At 34.2% G+C, this 18693-nt stretch overlaps 1 protein-coding gene across 1 annotated transcript; it reads left to right on the top strand.

Annotated features, from left to right (window-relative positions):
- Positions 1 to 946: 946 nt before the first annotated feature.
- On the top strand, positions 947 to 6431 carry LOC142352890 (uncharacterized). The gene is made up of 2 exons (XM_075405045.1): positions 947 to 1248; positions 5431 to 6431. Exons 1-2 carry the CDS (start codon positions 1242 to 1244, stop codon positions 6429 to 6431), a joined length of 1008 nt encoding a protein of 335 aa, XP_075261160.1. The 5' UTR covers positions 947 to 1241.
- Positions 6432 to 18693: the final 12262 nt, after the last annotated feature.

Raw genomic sequence — 18693 nt, 5'->3', positions numbered from 1 at the left:
CTATGGTACTAATTTTTTTGACAACCGGAAACAAAAATTCATCCATTCGTCTACCGGTAACGGCAAATTATTATGACTAAAATAAAGGATCTCTAAGGACCAAAAAGAACATATCAGGGGGGTGCAAATAGACTGGCTAGGCTGGGGGGGGGGGGCAATAACAGAAAAGAGCCGGATCATTCAAACCGGATTGAATACTTTTTGTACTGAATAGTTGTCTGTAATAATGGTAGCAACTTTATCTGATAACTCTGGAAAATGATCATTTGTGTGTTAAGCAATGCCATCAGAGTATAATCAGGTACTAAATTATAGTAAATCAGTACTAAAAGTTTTCAAGAAATTTTAATTATTGAAACTTGATTTTCCCCTAATCTGGGGACTACCAATCTGGTTGTAACTAGGTTTGGTTGAATTCATTATTAGTATTATTATTATAGTCTAATTTCAAGATTAGAAAAGTTATGTTTCATGTCAATGTTTGGCTTTCTAGTCAACTGTTATCCTGCATATATTACACTAAAACTGGACTGTATCATCTCTCAATCACTGTTGTGATAAAACCTACATTTGGCTGATATAAAAAGTGAGCACTTGAAATATTTGAACAGATGTGATTTGAGTGAGTGTTGGGGGATATAGTGAAATATAATTTGAGTGGATTAGGAAAGTGTATTGTTTTGCAATTGAGTTGATTTTGACAGTGATAAAATTGGATTAGCACTACTCTATTGATGGGATATAAAACATATCCAGTTATATGAAAGGGGTTAAAGTGTGCTGATATGTCTATTAAGGGGCAATGGGGAGGGGGCTATTCGGGTTGAATTTTGACTAAATACAAACACAGTAATTTGATGCTTTGTTTTTCCCCTAGAGTGTTTTTAACGCGACACTTGTGATTAACTCACTAATAACTTGCGAGTTATAACTTCCAACTAGCCAAATCTCAAGGGTGAAATTGTGAAAAAATGGGCCATTTTAGCATTTTTGCTCTATCGAGTGCGAGTATCACATTCATAATACTTTTATGGTCCAACACTTAGCTACAATCAACAGAAGCTCGTCAGCCGGAAAAACAACTGAAGAGAAACAAATAGTGTGAACAAAATAACTGGGCATTCGAGGAGAGAAAAGCCAACTAGCGAGGGGGAAAACGGACCGAATCTTCCTGAAGTGTGAAAAGAGCATCTGTTCAGCTCGATTTTGGTACTGTTTTAAATCCAGATTATCCGGAGTCAATGCGAGGTAAGTTAATTTGGCTATTTTTTTTAATTTAAAATATTTCCTTTTGTGCTAAAATTTTTGCAAGATTTGTTTTAATTTGATTAGGAATTTTTGATTGATAAAAAATAAAAGTTGTTATGTTCATTTAGAGCAATTTTTGCTGTAATAATTTTCCTGTGAGAGCTATCGTGTAATATTTTCATACAGCCGTATCATGAAAAACGATTAAGCGAGTTGATTAGTTAATTAGTTAAACAGTTATGATACCGTTAGTTTATATCAAGTCTGTAGAATTAGTATTGAAACCGAATCCAGCAGCAGAATCTTAGGTACACAATTGTTTAACACTCATGTGATAACAGAATAATAACATTCTCTAAAAACTGATTATAAATTGAAAGTATTTTTGGCGTAAATTTGCCAACCTGAAAATAAAAGTTTTATCATTAAATCAAATTAATTTGCTTTTGCAAAAAAGCAAGCACTTTTACATAAAAATTTCTAAAAACATAGTTTTAGGTAAGGATCGAACATCCTTGTAAGGTGAACAGATGAGTTTTTCAAGAGAATATTCTTTGAATTGGTAAAAATTGAACTTTTTCGGTGATCATTTTTAGATTTAATTAGCAAAGTTTCAAGGAATTTGCTCTTTTTATTGATATCAGCAAGCAAACAAGGTTGGTTGCAAAATTAATTGGTAATTTGCATTTTTTAGCAAGTTATCAAAAGTTAGTTTGGTTACTTGTTTCCACACACGCTTACAAATCTGATCTCAAAACACGTGTAGTATCAGATCTCAAAACCTCTGATCTCAAAATCGAGTGCGTATACCCAATTGTCCGGACATTGGCCTAGTAATTTATAAGTACATAACCAAATAATTTTGCAACACCAACAACATTAACACTTTTTACATAACAACTTCTTTGTTCACAAAATGTTTGATATTTCCATAAGCACAAAAACCAAATTTGCGACAGGTAACAGCTTTTACTCTATAGTCTAAACCATTTTAATCATAAAAATAGCTGAATGCGATCTCATCTGAACATAGACAAAACAGAGTATAATTTTCTGGACCTATAAAAAGGTAATATAAAAGAAAACTAATGTTATTTCATTATGTTTGCTTCAGTAATGCAAAAGAAAACTGAATTAGAAAGAACACAGGAACAAATCATTATTTTAGATTAAAATAGAACTGAAAAGCAGACCACACTTTGGTCTGCTGGAGACATAATTAGGTTTGTGCTGAAAAGTAATGACACAAAAAACAAAATGTCAGTAAAATGTTGAACTCAAAAGTAATATTTGTTAACTTGTTTTAAAGATTTCTGGAAAAAAATAGTTTCTGTAAAATTTGAATTAGTGAACTTTGTTGATGCTGTTGATTTCAGCACGAGATTATCAACAATAACAAAACAACCTAGCAAATCGTAGTTTAAAAGCTGTAACTTGTGTCTTTCATAAGCACATTTTAATCAAAGTACGCTTTAGAGAGAGCAAGAAAATTTTTTTTCAAATTGAAAGCTTTGCATGGCAATTTTTTTCTCTAAGTTTTCAAATTTTCTTTTTTTTCTATTTTCCTCGACATTTACAATTTTTAGGATTTACCGAGCTTTACGAGATTGTCTGCTTATTCTGCCACACCTGCAACTAAACTTAAGGCTATAAACAAACTCATGCCCCTTGCAGCTGCAAGATATTTGTTTTTGAGGCAATTACTTGTGTTCCAAAGGCAACGAAACGTGCATTTTCAAACGAAAGGGGTCTTAGATAATTATAGTTTCAATTATTGTCATTCTAAGGCCTTACTTTCTACGTGACTTTCGAAAAAAAAATGATCAATTTATATATTTTGTACGACAAATTCAATTTTGCACCCATTCACATCTAAATTCCATTCGCGCTGAACCTGTGGCAATATTTTAGACAAGAAAAAATTGACGATTCATTTTGAGAGTACACTTTTGTTTCATTGTTATATTTGAATTTGAATTAATAATGTCTTGTTTCTCCATTTTTTTAAAAATGGGGGAATATGCATGCAAGGTCGGTGATTCTCTTTTTCAGGAAAAGTTTCTTTTTTCTTTATGCAGCAATGAGAAAAAAAGAAACTTGTTTGTAGTCCTTTGAGATGGGAATCGAAAAGTCAAACAAACGCTATTTTTTTTCTTTTAAAAATAATGAAAAAAATTTTAAAATAAGCAATTTTTTGAAACCTCAAATGATTCCTCAAATATTTCACCTCTAAAAAATTTGCTCTGATTTTATCTGACTACTAAACCGTATTCAATTGTACAATGTACAAGAAAAATACAAAAAAACTAATTTTCTAGAAAAGTGGAAAAACCAAACAACGTGAAATTTTTTTGTCTGTTTCGTTTTTTCTCTAGTCTCTCAAACAAATCACTTTATGTGCAGAACAGCACTTCTATATCATCTATTTTTTCTTCGACGGCGAAGGTGTGGGATAATCTTCGTATTTTCTTAAAGAGACAGATCAAATATATTATCACAAAGATAATTTCTGCGGATTTCTGCGCTTAACTCAAGCACACATGTATTTATTTTCAGCTGTATTTCTTTTAGAAACTGATTTAGTTGGCAATTTACAGAATTGGCACAAATCGGGATACTTTAGACGAGAAAACAGACAAGACAATTTGGCTAGAACAAAATATTTTAAATCTTTGTTCCGTTTATCGTTTCTGATGTTTCAGGTGACTTTAGAAAATCATCTCTTTTGGACATCATTTGACCATGAAATCCAATTGACAGAAAATATTTAAAAACGTGAAAAGGTCATTAGTATATTTTCTCTTCAAAAAATGTTGAATCAAAAAAACTGTTCGGAAAAGTAGAAAATCTTGTACTCATGTAAATTATTGTGCAAAATCATGCTGCGCATTCTAGGACCTGTTTTTTGTCACTCTCAATTTTTTTGTTGTTAAAATGACCTGAAATAAAAAAAAATAGGTTATCATATCAACGAAAACGGTAACAACTTGAAGAAAAAGCAGAAAAGGATTCTTTTCAACCTCCTCAGTTCAGACATAAAATGACTTTGACGCCTACGCCTGCGCTTCAAATAACTCCAAATAGTCTCATTTTGATAAGCATTCATTTAATAGAAAATCTATGTGGATTGTGTATATATTTTCTACTTCACGTGACAAGAGAATTTCACTTTCTGTTTAAATCATAAAACATCTCCAAATTAGTGCAAAATACTAGCTTAAAGCAATTCCTCTAGTTTATTTAGAGTTCTATATAACTACGATTAGTCGAATTAATTGCATACAGGGACTTTGTAACAAGAAGAGCTGAAACAAAAACAGACAAATGTGAACCAAGCGGAGAAGACTGTTTTGTTGTCAACACTGCAACTGGTTTTTAAAAGATACCTTCTACAGCAGACTTAAAACTGACTCAATCATTGAATTACAGAACATAACTGCATGAAGCTGTTAAAATACAAAACCAGAGAGTATTTTATTACACAAAAAATAATATAAAATTAGAAAAGTAAAAAAAAATTAATTTCATAAATTATATTTTGCCATCAACTTGTCACGTAAATAATGAAAAACAATTTGTTCTGTTCGACTTACGTTGTTCAAACTAGAAATTGTCAAAAACAGAAAAAAATTGAAACATCTCCAATCTGAGTTCTTATCAAAAGGGCAAAACTAGGCATAATTAACAGTTTTAACTTTTGATGATTTCGTGATACTCGGTAACATTTTCTTCGACACGTTCTTGCGTTTAAAATGATCGCGGCGATAATTTGTTGCAAATTATGATCTGCTTTTGTTTCTTTTCGACTGATTGCTATAGTTGAAGTTCAATTTTTTGAGTAGCTGCCATCTTGTTTAATTTCAGCATAGTCCGATAATTGTATCAATTGAGATTGAAGCTTCATGAAGTTGCTCTGTCCGTTTCATTCAGAGTTGTTGGCCATTTGGGTTTTGCTGAGATTAATAAAGTGTGACCCACAATTGGGTCTTCGCGAAAAATTTATTGCATTCATTTAGTACTAAAAACGTTAAACTGTTTTAAAACGTTAAGAACCGTTTTACCGTTTGCATTATTAAGCCAGTGTGAATTTTTGATGTGAGTACAGACAAATATTTTGACAAATATTCTCAATCAAAAAGACAGAATAAAGAAGTAACATTTGAAAAGTTTGAATCTTTTTAGCCAAGATGTCTGCGTCCTCTTCATTTGGTGTCAAATCAAACACACACAAGCAAGCCATAATGCGAGACTTGCTCAAAAACTTCGACAGACTTCAAAATATGAGTGACGAAGACATTCAAACACTCCTGGGCGAAAATGAGTTGAACCCAAACACAAACGACCCCAACAGTACCCGAGAAGGTGACGAAAATAAGCCCAAGAAACGGGGTCCGAAAAAGAAAAAACTCACCAAAGCACGGCTGATGAAATTAAAGGTCAGAAGGTCAAAAGCGAACACTCGGGAGAGGTCACGAATGCATGGTCTAAACAGCGCTCTTGACCAATTAAGGAAAGTTATTCCTGGATCGCCGCACGCGACCCAAAAGCTGTCAAAAATTGAAACGTTACGTTTGGCGAAAAACTACATTAAAGCAATGAGCGATGTATTGGAGACAAACAAAGCGCCAGACGCCTCCAATTTTGTTCAGGCTTTATGTGAGGGTCTTTCATTGTCAACGATGCATCTAGTAGCTTCCTGTTATCAAGTCAATCCCAGGATAATTTTCCCAAATATGCAATTTATTTCCAAATTTGGTCAAAAGGGACGAAGATACGGCCGAGCTGTAGCTCATTCGGCCAGCCAATCAAATGACAGCATGAGCAAAGACGAGATGCAGCCATTGGTTGATTATTCTCCCGACAACAGTATGATTTGTAGCGAAAAAGATCAGACCCATTTCAATTTCAATGACGTATTTTGTCCGAAGTCGGCACTAACTTTCAGCCAATCGAGCAATCACACGTTTCATTCAGGCACAGATTTTGTTACGTCAGCGGCGACTTGCGCGTACAATATGGATGCTGGAAATTTCCTCTCCTTCGGTCAGGAAAATTCCAACATTTATTGTGCACTTATGAGTGCTAATAACAGTGAGATGCAAACCAATTTAACCACAAACATCGCTAGTGACAGTTTTGATAATAAATTCACAAATGCAACAGAACTGTTCAATATATTCTGATTAGTCTGAATGTTCTTCATAGTTGCTTTTTAATAATTTAGAATTTTATTTAGTAAACCATTGAGACACTTTTCAACCCCCCCCCCCCCCCCCCCCAACGCATTTATGCGTAGTATTTAGATCCGTGTCCGGACAAAACAGTCCCAGACAAAACAGTCCAAAATTGTAAAATATTTCCAGATAAAACACTTCGACAAAATAGTACTAAGAAAACACAAAATAGTCCCAAATAAAATATCGAAACAATTGTAAATGTAATCTACGAACAATTAACAAACATAATCTATGAGGTGAACGCGACCCAAATCAGCTCTGATCAGACGACCGACCTGGATCGCGCATGTGTGGAAAGCGCGTCCAAGCTATATAGTCTGGAAGGAAGTACAGACAGCATCATATTGGTGAATACCTTTGTGATAACGTTCTTCCCAATCCGTCGGGGGGGGGGGGGTTGCAAATAATATGCACCCACTAAGCTGGGAGGCACAAACGGAAAGGTCCCTTATTTCCTTCTGTCAATACTTTCCTAAGCGTACTTTTGTAATCATTCCAAACCAGGAGAACTCAAAATTTTGTGTCCGAGGAAAGTGTGCTACCAGACGATCAATAACTAACCACAAGTATTACTGCTCTAATTCGAATTATGAGCCCTCTATTCCGCATGAACACGCTGCAGTTCGAATCAGAACACAATCAGTATGGAAAAAGAATTCACTGTTTGGAAAAATGGAAAAATGTTCCTCAGGGTTGCTAGAGTTTAATAAGTACTGATAAAATTAAGAAGAACACAATGGTACCAAAAAGCTAGGTACACCTGAACATTTTTTAAGAAGCAATACAAACATCAAATAATATAACATTTTGAGTTCAAATTTGTTCTCTAATAACACATTCTTACACCTTTATCTTTTTTAACGTCTAGTAGACGGTTTGTATGGTTTTCATATATGTTTTTCACTACGTCTACGTCAATTTCATTTCAAATTTCATATATTTTTCTAAATTTTCTGAAAAAAAACTGTCTGTTCTCGTAATCCTTGCCTCAAAGTCGCCCATAAAGTTTCAATAGGATTCAGATCTAGACTGTATGCTGGGCCCTCCAGTAACTTCCACTCATTTTCGTGGAAAAAATTGCCAATAATCTTCGATATATTGACAGGAGCAATATCGAGTTGAAAAATGTCTAGGAAAAGCACTTTTGCTTCCTAATTTTTTTTTAAATTTCCAAATAACCGACAGCGTTTAGCTTGTTTGGACGCTTAACAAGCAATTCCTGTTCATCTGTTTGTATTGCATCTCAAAACAGAAGTTAATGTTTGTCCAAACTCGAAATTTGTGTTTTTTTTTTTCAAGAAATCTCGTTCTTTTTCTTCGAAAAACTTTAACAAATTTTGTCGCTGGAAATCCGCACCCTTGTTTCAGCAGTGAAAACAACATTCTGCTGGAAAGAAAAAGGCTTTGTGAGCCTATTGATACAACATTTTGAACAAAAACACTTGCTTTTCTGCTTTAAACTGACTTTAGGCAGTACTTCTTGAAAAAAAACGCCATATTTTTTGAGAATTCGTCTAACTGTACCTCTGGAAATTGTATGGTAGCAGGAGCAAGCGTTATGGACCACTCTAATGTGCTCCAGTGAGGTTTTCGGATCTTTCAAATTTCGGTAACTAATTCCTATTCTTATTTTTTTTTTGACAATTTTGAGGTCTTCCACTCGAATTTTGGGTCTCGAAACTTATTTTGCAACTAACGTTTGTATGCATACAGTGCGCTGGATCTCGATTTCAATTTGATGTGTTTTTGTATTTTAGACCATGAAAAATCAACATCTCGTAGCGTAATAACTTGGCAAACGGTGAAAGAACAAAGCGGTTTAACCATCTTTTCCGTTTAAGCGGAGAAAATGAGAACGAAACTTCTTTTAAAACTTCTGAATTTCCTGCCGTTTTTACGCCGTAGTGCAAATCCTGCTTATGAAGCACGAATCATGCTTTAAAAGCAGAAATCATGCTGTATATGGCTTTTTGGTACCATATTCTTTGTCCTACTTGGAACCTGATACGGCTCTTAAATATGGTCATCAACACAATCCTATATCCAATGCTATTATTGGAACAATAAGATAAATTTTGGTCTGGTTAAAAGGAAACCATTCCTTAAATTTGGCAAAGATGAACAACAACTTAAAAATTCCTTGCCCAGTACGTTGAGTTGTTAACTGGAGACACAATTAGAGGGTACTTTGAACGGATCGCCTGTTTTGACACTATCCCAGTGTAAAATAAAAAAGAATCGCTTTTTGATCCAAGTTTTTACGATTAATTTAAATTTTTGGTTATATCAAGAAGCCTTTTTCACAAACCAATGCAAAACACGGTCAATTATTGTAATGATGGATCGAAAATTAAATATGCTAAATTTTAAGGGTATTTTTGCGATTAATAGAGGTTCGCAACAGTGAGAGAGATAAGACGAGATGGTAAACTAAAGGGCATGTTTTTCTACACGAAATTATTTGTTTTCTGATTAGTCCGCTATACACATAGGACAAAAAAGAAAAATGATCGAAATCTATCAGAATAATGTAATTAAGAGTGTAGTTCTGCCAACATTTTTCAATATTTCAGAAGTATATATATATATATATATATATATATATATATATATTTATTATATATATATATATATATATATATATATATATGCGAGGCAGTTTTTTTCGTTTTCTTGGTGGAGAAATCATAAAATGTTGTGCATCCTTTGAATAGTCGAGCTTTTTTCCTTAAAATATTTTTGATGCGAGATTCATTTTTGATAATTAGTAATCGTATAATACGTTTTGACTATAGTCATGTAAACATAATTTGTCTTTAAAAATCTGATAAAAAAAACGGTGACAAAATTTTGCAACTGGTATTTTAAAACTTTCGATTTCTATATCTTCATTCGGATGGGAAACATTTCTTATCGGATATTGAAGCCATAGATGCAACAAAACATAACTGATATTGAGCAACTAAGAAAACACAAAATAGTCCCAAATAAAACATCGAAACAATTGTAAATATAATCTACGAACAATTAACAAACATAATCTATGAGGTGAACGCGACCCAATTCAGCTCTGATCAGACAACCGACCTGGATCGCGCATGTGTGGAAAGCGCGTCCAAGCTATATAGTCTGGAAGGAAGTACAGACAGCATCATATTGATGAATACCTTTGTGATAACGTTCTTCCCAATAACTCTATGCAAAATTTATTGATGTCATAACAATAAAAAGTTTCCCAAGGCTTAAAGTTACTCCCCAAAAAGGGGTTAGAACAAAAAGGGCGCAACTGTTAACTAAAATTTTAAAGTAGGTTCCTATTTTGGATTTTTTCCGTTTGTGCCCCCCCCCAGTATGCTCCCCCAGTTACAGAGCACGTGTAATTACATAGTAAATCATGATGTAAAAATATGGCACGTGCGTCGGGGGGGGGTTGCAAATAATATGCACCCACTAAGCTGGGAGGCACAAACGGAAAGGTCCCTTATTTCCTTCTGTCAATACTTTCCCAAGCGTACTTTTGTAATCATTCCAAACCAGGAGAACTCAAAATTTTGTGTCCGAGGTAAATGTGCTACCAGACGATCAATAACTAACCACAAGTATTACTGCTCTAATTCGAATTATGAGCCCTCTATTCCGCATGAACACGCTGCAGTTCGAATCAGAACACAATCAGTATGGAAAAAGAATTCACTGTTTGGAAAAATGGAAAAATGTTCCTCAGGGTTGCTAGAGTTTAATAAGTACTGATAAAATTAAGAAGAACACAATGGTACCAAAAAGCTAGGTACACCTGAACATTTTTTAAGAAGCAATACAAACATCAAATAATATAACATTTTGAGTTCAAATTTGTTCTCTAATAACACATTCTTACACCTTTATCTTTTTTAACGTCTAGTAGACGGTTTGTATGGTTTTCATATATGTTTTTCACTACGTCCGCGTCAATTTCATTTCAAATTTCATATATTTTTCTAAATTTTCTGAAAAAAAAACTGTCTGTTCTCGTAATCCTTGCCTCAAAGTCGCCCATAAAGTTTCAATAGGATTCAAATCTAGACTGTATGCTGGGCCCTCCAGTAACTTCCACTCATTTTCGTGGAAAAAATTGCCAATAATCTTCGATATATTGACAGGAGCATTATCGAGTTGAAAAATGTCTAGGAAATGCACTTTTGCTTCCTATTTTTTTTTTTAATTTCCAAATAACCGACAGCGTTTAGCTTGTTTGGACGCTTAACAAGCAATTCCTATTCATCTGTTTGTATTGCACCTCAAAACAGAAGTTAACGTTTGTCCAAACTCGAAATTTGTGTTTTTTTTCAAGAAATCTCGTTCTTTTTCTTCGAAAAACTTTAACAAATTTTGTCGCTGGAAATCCGCACCCTTGTTTCAGCAGTGAAAACAACATTCTGCTGGAAAGAAAAAGGCTTTGTGAGCCTATTGATACAACATTTTGAACAAAAACACTTGCTTTTCTGCTTTAAACTGACTTTAGGCAGTACTTCTTGAAAAAAAAAACGCCATATTTTTTGAGAATTCGTCTAACTGTACCTCTGGAAATTGTATGGTAGCAGGAGCAAGCGTTATGGACCACTCTAATGTGCTCCAGTGAGGTTTTCGGATCTTTCAAATTTCGGTAACTAATTCCTATTCTTATTTTTTTTTTGACGATTTTGAGGTCTTCCACTCGAATTTTGGGTCTCGAAACTTATTTTGCAACTAACGTTTGTATGCATACAGTGCGCTGGATCTCGATTTCAATTTGATGTGTTTTTGTATTTTAGACCATGAAAAATCAACATCTCGTAGCGTAATAACTTGGCAAACGGTGAAAGAACAAAGCGGTTTAACCATCTTTTCCGTTTAAGCGGAGAAAATGAGAACGAAACTTCTTTTAAAACTTCTGAATTTCCTGCCGTTTTTACGCCGTAGTGCAAATCCTGCTTATGAAGCACGAATCATGCTTTAAAAGCAGAAATCATGCTGTATATGGCTTTTTGGTACCATATTCTTTGTCCTACTTGGAACCTGATACGGCTCTTAAATATGGTCATCAACCCAATCCTATATCCAATGCTATTATTGGAACAATAAGATAAATTTTGGTCTGGTTAAAAGGAAACCATTCCTTAAATTTGGCAAGGATGAACAACAACTTAAAAATTCCTTGCCCAGTACGTTGAGTTGTTAACTGGAGACACAATTAGAGGGTACTTTGAACGGATCGCCTGTTTTGACACTATCCCAGTGTAAAATAAAAAAGAATCGCTTTTTGATCCAAGTTTTTACGATTAATTTAAATTTTTGGTTATATCAAGAAGCCTTTTTCACAAACCAATGCAAAACACGGTCAATTATTGTAATGATGGATCGAAAATTAAATATGCTAAATTTTAAGGGTATTTTTGCTTGAAATTCTTATTAAGGAACAAAAAAATTTTCTAGCATTTGCATTTTATAAAAAAACAGATCTATTTAAATTGTGAAATTATGAAATCATTAATGTAGAGGTTCGCAACAGTGAGAGAGATAAGACGAGATGGTAAACTAAAGTGCATGTTTTTCTACACGAAATTATTTGTTTTCTGATTAGTCCGCTATACACATAGGACAAAAAAGAAAAATGATCGAAATCTATCAGAATAATGTAATTAAGAGTGTAGTTCTGCCAACATTTTTCAATATTTCAGAAGTATATATATATATATATATATATATATATATATATATATATATATATATATATATATATATATTTATTATATATATATATATATATATATATATATATATATATATGCGAGGCAGTTTTTTTCGTTTTCTTGGTGGAGAAATCATAAAATGTTGTGCATCCTTTGAATAGTCGAGCTTTTTTCCTTAAAATATTTTTGATGCGAGATTCATTTTTGATAATTAGTAATCTTATAATACATTTTGACTATAATCATGTAAACATAATTTGTCTTTAAAAATCTGATAAAAAGAACGGCAACTGGTATTTTAAAACTTTCGATTTCTATATCTTCATTCGGATGGGAAACATTTCTTATCGGATATTGAAGCCATAGATGCAACAAAACATAACTGATATTGAGCAATCTATATAAAAAATTTTCCAGGTTTTGTAACGATGACGATAAGAATGGAAATCTTAACATTCTCTCTCCTAAATCTGGAACTTGTACGTCTTTTTAACGATGGTATCTTGTTATATCTAATTTTTATTTCGTATTATCTTTGCAATGAAAGTTTAATATAATTTGCGGCTGTACAATTGAAACAATTACAGAAACAGTAAATTTTTGTGATAATAAACAAAATTAAAAATTCTTTTAGGCCTCTGTTTCATCTGAAACACAGTTGATTTTCTTAACTGCTCTTTCTTCTGGCAACTGTTTGTTTTTGCATGGCAGAATCTTCAGATACATATTCGAAAAATTTTGGGATACGCGTATTTTAAGTTGCCCCTGGCAGGCCGGCGGTTTCCCGCGATAACCGGCCGCGATAACCGGCCCGCGGTAACCAGCCGCGATAACCGGCTCGCGGTTTCCGGATTAAATCCCACAGCGGATGAGAGACATGGCCATGGACAGCGGTCCGCCGTCTAAAAATATGCACTAAGATGTCTTGGAATAATTATGCACTGTAATACTACGCGCAGTATTGATTGTAACGGCTAACAATGTATTATTTCTGATAGATTACATAACTATTACATAACTTTCGGCTTGCTTTTCTGTCGGCTTACTTTTACTTCGGCTTCCTTTGCGTTCGCCTGATTTCATACAGTTGATGCTAATGGCAAAATGAAGTCTCAGTCGTTAATAAAAAACTCTCGATATTTCTATAATTAATGCAATTGCAAGAGCGGCATTTTGTGAGTATTTTGCTCAAAAATTAGGCTCTGAAGAACTTTTACCATATCCCAATAACTTGGATGTGATCTATTCAATTCAGAAGTGCTATTGATGATCTCTGACACCCAGTTGGGATAGCTCCCTTTTCTAGTGGCTCAAAATTTGTTTAAAATTGCTTTTGCTTGCTTTTGTACGGAGAATGACTTATGTTCTATCAACAGATGGGGCCAAAAACCAGTGTGATCTGTAAATAAGTTTTTCAAGTTCTAAAACGTATATGATATATAGGGATCTAACTTAGCAGGAGGAAGAAAAACGTTAATAATTTCGACCAGTAAAACTTTTGAATTGTCTTGCAAAACCATATGACTAAAATTCCACACTCAATATGCTCCCAACGGCGGCAAATAAGCTATCATTTTTAAGTACTCTCAATTTAATCATTGGTACTTCATGGACTCAATCCAGGGTCTGACTGCGGCTGATTTGGGCCTGGAAGGGTCTGATCACTAACTCACAACTCGATATGGGTACCCGTACCATATCCACAGAGACTATCAGGCCTGATTCAGAAAAAAAATCAGGAAAGGTCCCAGGCCTGATTCAGAGTCTGATCATGTCAAATGTGATCTAGAGTCGATCTCCAGAGTCGATCTCTGAGGTTTCTTTTGACAGAGAAAAATCAAGACTTTCGGGTCTCTGCCCAGAGAAATCCCAAGTCTTGGGTCTCTCTGCCAAGAAAAGGTCCAAGTCTTTGGTCACTCTGTGAAGCGTACAACCAAGACTTGGTGACCTCCTGGCAGACAATTAAGACGTGTTTCAAGTAGGGTTACCTTGCGAGGTTACTCTATCGAAGTCTTATGGTGTCTCAAGAATATTATATAATCTTAAGGCTTACCTGTCTAACTAAAGTTCTAGATCTCTAGTCTGCTACTCCTCTATCTGAACTTCAGTAGACTATGCACGGGCCCCGATGCTAAAGTCTAATGTATATCTCATAACTATACAAGAGCGGAGTAGAGAGAGAGAGAGAGAGAGAGAGAGAGAGAAATATACTTTATTATTATAACAGGTCGGACTCTGATAGGAGCCAACTAAAAGAGTGAAAGGGGAAACAGCTAAACATTAAAGGAAAGGTATTATATTTTTTCAACCAATCAGGATTGAGTATTTAGGACTTTTTTATTTTCATAAATAAAGTCTTTCTCAGTTTGTTGGATGTCAATCAATATTGACTCCATCTTTCCGGGTTGTTGAGTTTTTAAAGTGTTTCTGATGAATACAGTCAGTCAATTTCTCTTTATTTTGTCTTTTCTATTTTCTTTTCTTCTTTGAATGTGTTGCGCTGTTGGTTTGTCAGTATGTCGATTCCCAGACATAGGTTGTCCACAAAGCAAGGATTGAACATCAACAACCACAAAAGTATCTATTCCATTACCACTTCCAGTGGGTACAGATCTTTTCTGATTGGTCCAGTTGTTTACGTTGAACACGTTCCTGATGTCCGGCGACTTAACTGATTTACCTGAGTTCTTTTTGATAAATGTTAGCTGTTAGCTGTTCTTAGGTTATAATGTTAATCTGATTACGTAGTATCCCATCCGGTTGGAAAGAAAAAAATAATGAAACTTGTTGATTTTTAACTGTTTTCCTAATAATTTGCCAAGCTTTTATGGAATTCGGTGGGAAAAACGAAAGTAAGTGATATGGGTTTTTTGGCCATGTAAGTTTTGTTGGTAAAGCTGAACGTGTATTATTTAATGTTTGATCCTCCTTGAGTCATAAACAGGCATGTATTCCGAATTGCCTTTTCAAAGGTACGCCTTAAACGACATACGACTTACTTGGAAAATTATTTATTAAACAATATAGCCAAAGATTTCGCTTTTTGGCATTCATGAGTGTTTTAGAACGTCAAACTTTTTGAACTTGTTAATTGTTACAGTAGCCTGAATAGTTGTTAAATAATAGTAAATAACATGGTTAAGTCTGTCTGGTTATAATAGTTATATTCCAGTAGTATAGTTATATTCCAGCTTTTATTACATGATTAGGTATGGTGTTGTGTAGTTTTGTGTAGTATTCCCATTGTAACAATTGTTTCGATTTGTTTTGGTACTATTCGAAACATGTATTCGAAAATTGAAATTTTCGAACTGAAAAATTTAGTTATCTTTGTTTGTCAGTTACTTATGGTTTTTCGAGTCTTTTTTATATAGTTTATGTGTGATAATTGTTTTCGAAGAGGGGTATATGTCTAGATTTTGTAATTTTTTTATAATGGTCGTTAATTTATGTTTTGTTTTTTTTTTATATTTTGCCGTGTTGTCGTTATGACTCAATGTTATTTGCATACGTTATGTACAATGTGTTTAGTACATGTTAAACACAGTAGAGTGCATAATTGTCATACACAGTGTATACACAGTGTAGAATTGTTATTAACAGTGATTAACGGTTATGAAATTTCATTAATAACGGTTATTCGATGAATTATTATCGATTGTTATTGCACGATTTCTTTCAAAGGTTTTGTGTTATACGATCAATGAAAACTAGCAGGTACTTTTTCTATTTTTCTTTTTGATGCTAGTAATTGATGCTTTGAGTGCTTTCCGGATCTCGTTCTCTAATTCTGTGATTTCTCGTTCAATATGGAAGTCTACTCTGTTCAAGAATACCTGGTTAGACACATTTCCTTCTAATTGGTATGTATGGTACTCTTCGCACGGTTCAATTGCTTCTAATGGTACAATTAGTTGTCCCCCGGGTGCAAACTTCGGTTGGAATACATAATAATTTTTATAGGATCGAAGTTTCGTAATGTTCGTGTGAGGTAATCATCCTTGAGTTTATAATTGTAATTGAGGAAATATGGTGAGGTAAGTTGATCGTTTATGTGAATAAAGCTTTTTTTCTACTTAGTTCACGTTGTCACGGACGAAGGTATAATATATTAAATTGTGAATAAGTTTTGTTGCATGAACGCGACAATTGTTGTTTTGAACGTCTTTGGATGATGGGTGTAAAAAGTTAAACCTCAGATAAAACGTTTCATGTTCGAAAACACTATACGCTGATAAATCCTGAGAAGCTTTGGCCACTAAATGGTCAAATGAACATAAAGTGGTAGTCGAAATTCATTGTTATAGTCGTACAGGAATCGTTCAGTTAGACTAAAGAATTGTTTCAAAATGGGATAAGAAGCTTGATGTATTTTATCTCGTCCCATATTTTTTGTACTCCTTTTCACTGTATTTGTGTTCTCTGATGGTAATGGTGGAAAATATTCTGGGACTCTGTCTTTTAAATAGTGGATTGGTGCTATCACAAAAGTATACATTTTCGAATCAAATGACAAGTCTGCCCAATTCTTATAAATAATAATGGCTTGTATTCGCTACTGTGAGGATTGCTTAGATTCCGTGGGTTCATTTCTGTGAACCATATTGTTTCATTTATTGTTTGGATTGGCGATTGTTCATATCAGGACTGATGAGAGAACGATTTTCTACTGTTACTGCGAGGTGTTACTGCATATGGAAATCGATGATTGTTAAGTCTTATATGGGCTGAATTTCGTTCAAACAATCTTGGTTGTGCGGGTTGTTGCATTCTATAACTATCGGTAGTGATATCTTCAACTGGTGATGGGGGTCTAACAGGGGAGGGTGTATTGGAATCGGTGGTGATGTGCTCTGATGTAACTGTTTATTTACTGGTCTATTACTTTGATAAAGATGTAGTATTTTGTGGTTTTTCTCAAGTATAACCGTTTGGTTTGCCTGATTTCTTTTGTTGGTTCTGGTTCTAAATGATTCAAGGTTTTTCCTTACATCTGATGCTTTTGGTCGTGCCCTGTGTTCAGCAATTTCCTTGCTATCTCCAACGGTGTCGGTTGGTTTAGCACTGTTCGGTTGTTTGGTTGTTGAGGTGTATTGTCATTGTCGACTTCCACCGTCATAGTTGTCACGCTGTCATTGTAGTCGTCAGTCCCTTTGCTACATTCTGACGCGTTTTGTCTGATGGTTCCAGGACTGGAACGTCCAGAGCTCAACTCACCCTCCTCAACGTCGTATCTGAGGGGTGAATCAGCTTTGTATTCCATTTTTGATGCCATTGCTAACGCATGAAAATAGGGGGTGTATGGTTTGGTCTACATGGATACATGTTATACCTGGTTACGAATATATGTGATACCTGGTTATGAATACATGATTACGGTTACGAATACATGTTATAGCTGGTTGTAAATTGGTGTAAAAGTTATACATATTGGTTATACATGTTAAAATGTTGAGTACAGTAAATAATGGATGGTTATCCATATCGGATGGTTGTTGTTTATAGAGTAGTTATACATCTGAGTTATATAAATTGAAATATTACATGTTGTACGTGGTGAATGGTGGATAGTGTCAGAATGGCGAATCAAAATTGAATAGATGATGAGTATGGTGAATGGATGAAGCAAAGATGGTGTGGAATGTGGATAATGGGAGATTTGGATGATAGATGGGGATAGTAAACCGGAATGTGATTAATGTTCGGATGGTGATCATTAGTGGTGAATATAACAGATAGTGAACATTATAATAAGAATTTTACAGATGGTGAAGAGCTTAACTGAAGAGTTTAAATGATTGAACTTTTAAGTAACAGTTGTATGCAGTACTATGAATAGCTAGCTGTAGTTGTTTATTATGAATTATATATGAATATGTTTGTATGAATGTGTCAAAATATATTAATGTACAATTATATAATATTGATAATATTTTATAATCAATATTTTATTCCAAATTTTTATTAGTTGTTCAAATGTTGATTTATTTTAAATTTCATACGTGTCTAGTGAATGCGTATCATAATAAGTTACTTCATTTGTGCGTGGTTGGTCTTCGTTATTTATTATGTCATAGCTATGGCATCGGTTGTGCATTCTGTTCGCTGTTATTTTTAATTGATCAAAATCTAAGGGTGGTGGGTTTCGTGTTCCCATAAGTTTTACTGTAGTAATTAATGAGTTTTGGTTAATTGTTGTTGGTTGTGGTATTTTATATGGTGTAGGTTGCTTTGTTGCTGGTTGTGGTAGTTCATTTGGTGGTATTTTGTCATGAAATTGTGACGTTTGTTGTTGTAATTGCGGTGCACTAGGTAGGTGCTGTGCTCCTAAGCATTGATATGCTGGAGGTGGTGTTATGAGTTGTAGAGATGATGGTTGTGCTTGTCCATCCGTTTTGCTATTTTCTGATTTTGTGATTAATGGTTCTACTCTGAAAGTTTCATAAACATATTGTTTTTCAGGTAAAGGTGGTTTTTGTTTTTTCGGTGATTCCATGGTC

This window comes from Convolutriloba macropyga, chromosome 14 (assembly GCF_964194025.1).
Source record: "Convolutriloba macropyga chromosome 14, txConMacr16.3, whole genome shotgun sequence".
NCBI classification, from domain to species: domain Eukaryota; kingdom Metazoa; phylum Xenacoelomorpha; order Acoela; family Convolutidae; genus Convolutriloba; species Convolutriloba macropyga.
This window is presented reverse-complemented; position numbering and strand designations above follow the sequence as displayed.